Source organism: Vespa crabro, chromosome 4 (assembly GCF_910589235.1).
Source record: "Vespa crabro chromosome 4, iyVesCrab1.2, whole genome shotgun sequence".
Lineage (NCBI taxonomy): Eukaryota > Metazoa > Arthropoda > Insecta > Hymenoptera > Vespidae > Vespa > Vespa crabro.
Window position 1 is genome coordinate 10,385,806 of NC_060958.1, and position 9,267 is coordinate 10,395,072.

Here is a 9,267-nt window from a genome sequence, read left to right on the forward strand (position 1 = left end):
TGTGTTCGTACATCGATCATTTTCTAACGAACGAGATCAGTAAATATTTCATTTCTTGTCTTTCTGTCTCTATATCTTTTTCCCTCACTTTCTCTCTCTCTCTCTCTCTCTCTTTCTCTCTATTTCTCACTTTATTTCTGTGCTCGGAAATATTGCAAGCTCAATCCTGGAGATTCTTCAACGAATCTCGAAATTCTTTTCGAGAAGATGAAAAACGAGTTCAGATATCGAAGCTGTGATTCTCTTCCTATCTTTTTTTCCTTTTTCTCACGGATATTCTCTCTCTCTCTCTCTCTCTCTCTCTCTCTCTCTCTTCCCTCTCAGAAATCTTTACGAGCAAGTCGCGAGAAATGAAAAAAACTCTTTCGAGCCCACTTCCTTTCGTCATTCTACCTTTCCCTCGACAAAGTTCTCGTTTCAGTGATCTCGCCTCGTAAAGACGGACACGGTAATTAAATATTTCTGGTCGGGAATGAATATCACGAAACAGTGGCTTCTAACGTCAGTTAATTAGTCTTTTTGCTTGAAACATTCATCAGCTTTGATGGAAGGAAGGAAGGAAGGTAGGAGAGTAAAAAAAAAAAAAAAATAAAACGTAAGAAAGAGGGGAAAGAGAAGAAAATCGATTTAGTAAGCGATTTCTCATCTTGTTTTTTCTTTTTCTTTTTTTTTTCTTCTTCTTCTTTTTTTTTTCTCATCTCCGAAAGTTTTTCAAAGTTTTCAAGGGAGGTAGTTTTAAATTTTTCACGAGTATTTCTTTTCTCCATAATTTTCATTAAACCTTTTAAATTATGCAGATATATATATATATATATGTATATATACACGTATGCATGCCCACACACAGACACACATATATATATATATATATATATATATATATGTACATAAATACGTACATACATACATACATATATACGTATACCAGCATGTATTTGAAATTCTTAGTTACGGGAAACTAGAGCGGATTACGGATTTTCCATGTAGACTATATACGATGGTAGAAACTAACTGAAGAAGAATGTATCGTAGTCTGGTAATCTTTGCATATAACGTTAGCGTCTCTATGGCGCCGGGATGAGACAGAAGAAAAGGGAGAAACTTCGAAGGTACGATTTAAGGAGTCAAACGTTAGCGTATCTCTATACACACACACACACACACACACACATATATATATATATATATTCTACAGTTTCAGTTAGGTGGATTTATACGAAGCACGCGATAAGTTTACTTTTTCACGATATTTCGAACCAAGAATCGTGGATTAAAGCAGATGTACAATGATAGAGACACATATGTATGTTACTGCGTAAGCATGTATTCAGGACATATATACGAGATAGTAGACGTAGACGATCGTCGTTTAAAAAAGTGAGAGAGAGAGAGAGAGAGCGGTCGTTGCCGTCATGGTATCAGACTCGTCGAATAGAAAAGAACAAAAATAGAAACTATTATTCTTGGGACAATAGGCCCGACGAGCTTTTTACTCGTTATCGGTTTTCAACGAGTCCTCGCACTCGACTACTAGTAGTCTCGGTGAAATTATTCGTGTTTCTTCGAATGCACTTTATCAACACCCTTACGAAATCCTATCGACATTTCAATCTTCAAATCTTGAGAAAGAAAAAGGCCAAGGTGCTGATACGTTTACACAGATCTACATTTATGTATTTATCTATATGTTTCTCTCTTTCTCTGTATGTGTGTGTATATAACATAATAGTAGCAAGTGGAAGAGACGATCACAAAGAAAGAGTGCAATTTGCAATGACAAAGGGCGACTCTCGTCTGCTTCCTGATCCGATAACCTATTTGGCTGATATACACTGACGATAGATACACACACACAGACACACACACACACTCTCTCTCTCTCTCTCTCTCTCTCTCTCTCTCTCTCTCACGCACATCTATACGTTAAGAAAGCAGTCTCACAAACGTGATACGGAAGAAAGAAAGACACGCAAGGTTGTTCCAGACAGGAGAACCGGAAATTCGTATCTGACCCCCTTGCATCCCCTATTTCTTATATTTCTATCTCTCTCGCTAGACTTCCTTCCTTCTCTTCCTTCTCCTCTTTACCCCTACTCCTTCTCGTTTCGATTGCCCGAGAAACTGAGGGATCAAACAGCCAGGGGCTACTCTCGAGTAAATTCTACTATCTTTTACAGCGCTTTTTCTCTACCCTTTTTCTTCGCTCATCCTCCCTCCTTTCTCTCACCCACCTTCTCTTTTTCTCTCTCTCTCTCTCTCTCTCTCTCTTCGTCTTTCCTTGTCTTTATTTCTTTTCTTCTTGATTTCTCTATTTCTTCGCCTTATTTTTTTCTCACTTCTCCATTAACTAACGTCTTTTATCTTTCAACCTCGTGAAACTTTCTTATTATCTGTATGAGAAATGCACGAGGCTTCAAAAGCGTCCAATTAAATTGCACTTTTTTTTATCTTTAAGAATAATGAAATGGAACGGGGATATACAGAGAAAGAGATAGAGATAGATAGATAAAGAGAGATAGAGAGAAAGTAGTGGACTCACCAATTTCTATTAATAAAACTATTTATTTTCACTATTATTGTTTTCTCTCTTTCTCTCTCGTTCTTTGTCCTTCTCTTTTTTTATTTTTCTCTCAAGTATATTTCTCCTTTTACATATTTAATCTACTTAAGAGAAATTCTTTTCCGTTTGGTTTTACGCTATCTCAAAATAATAAGATCCTAATGATCGTTAGATTTTCTTTTAGATTTAGATGATAAGGATCTCTATGACATTGTACTTACCCGTCGATTAGCGGGACATCCCTGAGTATCCTTCGAGCTGCTGCAAGCCGATCTCCAGCGTGAGCCGCGAGCAAGATCCTCGTCAGGAGCTGACCCAGAACCATCACGCCCACCACCATCCTCATCCTCCTCCTCGCTGGACCCACAGTCCGTCCTTATTAAAGTCCTCATGCCATCACCGTCGACTTACCAACTCTCTCTCCCTCTCTCTCTCTCTCTCTCTCCTTTCCTTCTTCTTCTATTACTTCTTCTTCTTTCGAGATACGTAAATAATCTTTATTATCCTTCTTTCCTCGCACTATTTCTTCTTTTTTATTCTTTCTGTTTTCCAAAAAAAAAAAAAAAAAAAAACAAAAACAAAAAAGAAAAAAGAAAAACAAGACAAAAGGAAAAAACAAAAAAGATCACGAACTACGAAATCATCCGTCGAGAAAAAAAAAACCCGATAGAAAAATGTTCCCTTTTCTTCGTCACTCGTACTCTTTAATCTTTTAACACTTGCTTATTCCTTCTTCTACTTATTGTTGTTGTTCTTCTTCTTCTTCTTCTTCTTCTTCTTCCTTTCTGTCCTTTCTTTTTCTTTTTTTTTTTTTTTTTTTTTTTATTAGTTCAAAGATAACAAGATTCAGAGACCAACGTTTGCCATTCTTCTCATGTCCTCTTTATCTCCGTGGCATTCGTCTTCGCACGTATCCAAAGCGTCGTCCTCGATTTCTCACTTCCAACACCCACAGGACCACTTTTTTCTATTTCTTTCTTTTTTTTTTCTTTTTTTTTTTTTTTCTTGGAGACACGCTAGATCCGTCGATGTACTTTCTGTATCCTCTTCCCTTTCTTTTTATCCCTTTTTCCAATCCACCCTTAGAGGATTAACCTTAAAAAGTCATCCCTTTCGATACGTTTCTTCTTTGTCGACGTCCGTTATTCTTTTTCTTCCTTCCTTCCTTCCTTCCTTCGTTCCTTTCCTCTCTTCCTTCCTTCCTCTCTTTCCTTTTCTATTTTTCTTTCTTAACGTTCTGTCTCTTTCTTAGCTTTTCGAACTCTCCATCGAACTTTGCCTCGAGAGATTTATTTCGATACCGCGATCCAATATCTTCTTTTTCAAGCCAAAGCACCGTTATCTCGCGGTCCACTTTCGTGGATTATTCTACTCTCTCACATATCCTACTCCATCTAGTTTTTATCTTTCCCGTTCCTCTTTATCCTTTTTCCGAATGCACAATTCGAAGATTCGAGAAGACTGAAAGGAATCTTTAATTTGCATCCTTTTATGGAATTTCAAAAAGAAGAAAAAAATGCCATTGAAACGTATCGTATCTTATACTTTCCTCTCTCTCTCTCTATCTCACTTTTTCAGTACATATGTATATAATACACACGCACATACACACAAAAAACACACACACATATATATATATATGTGTGTATATATATATATGTATCGAAGAAAACGTTATTATTAGAAAAATTAAGGGAAGCTTAGAGTAGAAATAAAACGATCGATCAAGAACTGTCTCATTGTCAGCTAAATCGTTATACTCATTTTTCTTACTTCTTCGTTCCTTTTTTTTTCTGCGTTCTTTCTTTCTTCTTCTTTTTCCTTTCTTTTCTTTCTTTCTTTTTTTCTTTTTTTTTCTTTTTTTTTTCTTTTATCTTCCTTGATTTATCGTTACGAACTAGTAATGCCGAGTAAAGAACAGTATCTTCTCGTGCTTTGAAAATCCACGAGAAAAATGATATTCTCTTTATTATTCTTCCTCTCTCTCGGAACGTGCTCGTTCTCTCGTTCCTCGTTTCTCTCGACGTGCTATTTTCCGCATCATCTTTGGTAGTCGGTGATCGTTAATCCGCAGGGAGATCGATCGGTAGTGCCGTTGGTATAAATTCGGTACTCGATTAAATTTCGCGATTAATTACACATACGAAGGCAGAATGATGACACCGTCGATCGGTGACTTTTTCCGGGACGTCACCAAGTAATGGATCGTTTTTCCCTGTTAACAAAACGGTGAATTTATCCATGAATTTTACATTTCGAATATTTTGACGTTTCTATTGTTAATTCGAAAAGTTTTAATGTAATATAGTTTTATAAAGAAGATAAAAGAGAGAAACGAAAAGAAAAATAAAGAAAGTGACAAGAGGAAGTATATTTCTTCTATTTTCGTTTCTCTCTTTTTTCTTTTCTTTTCCTTTTTTCTTTTTTTTCTTTTTTTTTTTTTCTTTTGGTTTTTGGTTTCTTTTTTTTCCCCCCCCCTTTGAAAAAGTTCGCGACTATTTCGTAAAACGATAATACGTCTTTCCCGGTGACTAATTAATAATTAGAGATATTATATTCTCGGCTCTCCTTTTTGTTTCCTGATTTATAATAAACTAAGAGAGAGAGAGAGAGAGAGAGAGAGAGAGAGAGAGAGAAAGACAGACAGATAGACAATGAATCGGCAGTTCGTAGCCAAGGCGAAAGTTTAATGTCACCCACGACTAATGAGTTAGCCTGTTCATAATTATCAATGGACGTGGGCCCGGTTCGAGCGTCTAGTTACCACCGTGATACACCGGTATTTATCTACGCGCCGATGATTAATTAGCGCTAACGACGTTAACGATCATTGGTGCCTCTCGATTCCCTCGAACGAACGAAGAGGCTTCGCGACGTCACCTCTCTCTCTCTATCTATCTATCTATCTATCTATCTATCTATCTCTATCTCTCTTTCCCTATCGTCGTTCATCCGTCACTTCGTTCATCTCTATCTTCCTAATTCGACGTTCTACCTCACTCCATGCCATTTTCAAGTTCGGTATTTTAAGCCAATGCTTGACAGCGGCCACTTTGCCGCGCGAAACACGTCGGTCCTTCGAACTGTCTCTCTTCGTCACCCATTGATGCTCCCTGCAAAATTAATTTACCTTCGTTGCACATACCACGAATTTTCAACAAAATTTACAAAATTCCAATGGTTTCGTTAAGCCCTCGCGGATTGAATTCCTTCGAAGAAAAATGATTACGGTATGTTTTCTAAATGAATACAAATTTTCTCTCTTTCTCTCTCTCTCTCTCTTTTTTTTTTTGTTTCTATTTATCTATTTCTACACCTCTCTCTCTCTCTACGTTTTTCTTTCCCTAAAATAGATTACATTTCACTCCTTAATAGTTTGTCCGTCGACAAAAAAAGTTTGTTACTTAACGACGGTGTCGTCGGGATGGCGAGAAGGTTTGGCGTGAAAGGGGTGTTAGATAGATCGCGTCCGTTTTAAAAAGCTTAAAAAAAGCTTTCCACGTAGTCGAAATACGACGGAAACGTAAGAGAGTAGCCAGTTTAGACGTAAGAGTTTGCCAAAGAACGGCGAACTTTCAGTCGGCAAAACTTTACGATTCATGGAAAACTTCTCGTGGAACGTCTTTGCGCGAACGAAGGAACGAAGTTCAACGTGCGAGTTAAGAAGGAAAGAGGGAAAGAGGGAAATTAAAAAACAAAAAAAAAAACAAACAAAAAAAACTAAAGGAAACAGAACAAAGGAAAATAAAAACAAAAATGATCAAACAAATGGAGAAAAAGAGCAAAATTAAAAACACATGAGAGAGAGAGAGAGAGAGACACGAAGTTCCCTTTCCTCCCGTCTTTTTTTTCCCCCCCCCCCCCCCCCCCTTCTTTACGTTCCTCTCTGCTCCTTGTATTTCTGCTCATATTTTTTTTTCTATTTGTTATACATGTATATATATATATATATATTTCTTTTTCCTCTTTTCTTTCTTTCTTTTTTTCTTCTTTTTTTAATTTTCAACGAGGATATCAAAATACTTGAAATATCTCGCACCTGTTTCACGTGTCTTTCTTTTCTTTTCTTTTCCTTTCTTTTCCCGAATTTATTACGAACGGTCTATCGTCGATCTACTTGTGTTTTATCTCTCACGCAGCGCGTCGATTGACTCGTTCTACGCGGTTCGGAGTTGAAGGCCCGACTGACGAAAACGTACGTAGAAACTCGGTACGAGCGAGGGCGCAAGCGCCTCCACTTCTCTCGCGACGATCTTCTTCTATTCCTCCGCCTCCTCCTCCTCTTCCGGCCCGAACACTCTTTTCCTTATCCCCTCTTCCTCTCACTCACTCACTCTCTCTCTCTCTCTCTCTCTCTCTCTCTCTCTTTGCATATCTCTTTGTCTCTTTCTTTTGGTCTCAACCATACAGCATCCTTCTTCCTTGAATCGTCCAACCAAAACTCCTTTCCTTAGACACTCTACGTGTCCAGAGGGCACGTTGGCCCTTCGGTACGAAAGCAAGTCGAAAACTAGGAGTACCGTAGTTTTCCGTAGTTTTTTTTTCTTTTGCTTTGTTTTGTTTTGTTTTGTTTTTTTTTTGTTTTTACTTCTTTTTCTTTTTTAAAAGTACCACTAGCATAATTCAAGAGGAAAGGAAGAAGACCGAGTGAAGTGACTATCGTGCTCTTTCAGTATCACAACGAGGAGTAAAGATTTCGATTATTTCTTTTCTTTTCTTTTCTTTTCTTTTCTTTTCTTTTCTTTTCTTTTCTTTTGTTTTCGAAAAACAAGAAAGAAAAATAAAAACGCGTGATCGGTGATCTATGAACGATTATATTTCTCTGTCTAAATATATAGAATTTCTTCTTTTCTTATTATATATCATAAGGATCGACGTGTTTTCGACATGTGAAAATTTGTGTGAGAAGTAGGACAAATTTGAAATTCGTAAGGATATTGTAGAATTTCCGTAGGATACGTTCCTTTCTTTTCTTTTTTTATTATTTTTCATATTCTTTCCATATTGGGTTTGGCTTTTATAACGTCCGCAAAGCCAGTCGGATGTTCGGTTCAAGCTCTTCGACAGCGGCGCGTAGGAGGAAACCGAAACTTTCCTGAAGGCGAGCAATCAGAAGTTTGGAATTACGAGGATGACAGATTGAAAATTCGTGAAACGAGGCGAACGAAGACGTTTGTGCAGGACGGATCTAATTTTGCGTGTAGACCAACGATAAACTGATCTATTTTGGCTAAGATTTTTTTGGATAAGATAAGCTTTGGAATTTTTCTCTTCGTTTATTATTCCTCGTTTGATTTTGATCATATTCTCGTATCTCCCTTATAACTTTTCTCATCTTTATCTTTTCGTACTGTTTTCTTTCTATTTCTATTTTTTTTTTATTTTTATTTTTATCGAACACAACAATCGATCGAGAAAGCACAAAGTCGAATTCAAGGAGTGCCTCTAACGAGAATTTTCTATCTAATCTAATTGACGTGATTTCATTAATCGATTCCTTTACCTTTTCCTTCCTTTTTTTGTTCTTTTCTTTTTTTTTTTTTTTTTTTCTTTTCTTTTTTTAAATCCCAAGTGTCCTTTTCTCGTATAAAACGCTTTGATTAGTTTCGATCGGTCACTAGACTCTCTTCTATCTCTTTAGACGTACCTGTCTAATGGAAATTTCAGGAAAGAGCCCTTCTGCTCGAACTATACAAATCACGTTAGCAGGTTCAGGACACGCTCGCCGTTATCGTTTAGAAGCGTGCGTTACACACGAAGTCAGCCGCGTAGTAACACGTGCCAGTGTGATTTCGACGAAGCATCCTCGTTTCTCTCAAATCCCAGCCTCTCAGTCCATATCTCCCCTTTTCCCACCCACCCACTCACCCATCCAACCAGCCAACCAACCAACCAACCAACCAACCAACCAACCAACCAACCACCCAACCACCCATACATACTCCCAGTTCCCGTTTCACCTCGCTCCTCTCCCCTTAGATAGCACTCAAACCGCTTTATATCGTCACATCGACGCGTTCCATCCTACGTGCCTTTCGAATTTCATCCGCGATGTGATTATAATAATAACGCAATCACCGAAAGTGCGGCTGGCTGGCCAACACCATAGCTCCATCGCGATTACTTCGTTACCTGTTTATTATTTTTCTCGCGTCAAGAACCTACACGTGGAAGAGCATTATTACGAGAGACGAGAGAAATATATAATGTAAACCCATATAGGTAGATATGTATATGTATATGTATATATATATATATATATATATATATATATATATATATGTATCGTAAAGGGTTCGTATACACGTGTATCATAAAGATTTCGTTCATTCGTTCCTCCCTGTCAATATTCTTGATTTATTTCGCTATACGTAATTTCATGATGTTAAAAGAAATTCCATTACATTGGAGATATTTTATATCCTTTTTGAAACTAAATAATAATCGTCAATAAGTCGTACATATTTGTTTCCTTTCTTTTGATATTTCGAAAATAATAAGATACGTAGTATTGAGAAAATATCTTTAACGTTGGAAACATTGAGAGGTTCAGACAAATTTATATTTCTACGATCGATCACTCAATAATCCTTCTAATAATTTTATATGATTTTTAGAATGAACTTATCTAGATATCGTAGTTAATTTTTAAAATGATCGAAAAATCCTTTTACATTTCGTAGCTGTTCTCGGCGGGGTTTTTTATT

The 9,267-nt window shown here is 37.1% G+C and overlaps 1 protein-coding gene across 1 annotated transcript in view; it reads right to left on the minus strand.

Annotated features, from left to right (window-relative positions):
• LOC124423427 (dipeptidase 1) overlaps positions 1–6,737 on the minus strand; it is a 53,389-nt gene extending 46,652 nt beyond the window's left edge. The window contains exons 1-2 of the mRNA XM_046961123.1: positions 6,600–6,737; positions 2,782–4,775 (exon numbers count right to left, since the gene is read on the minus strand). Of these exons, the coding sequence (XP_046817079.1) occupies positions 2,782–2,906 (125 nt within the window). The 5' untranslated portion in view covers positions 2,907–4,775; positions 6,600–6,737. The remainder of the gene's footprint in view (positions 1–2,781; positions 4,776–6,599) is intronic.
• Between the last annotated feature and the right edge of the window lie 2,530 nt (positions 6,738–9,267).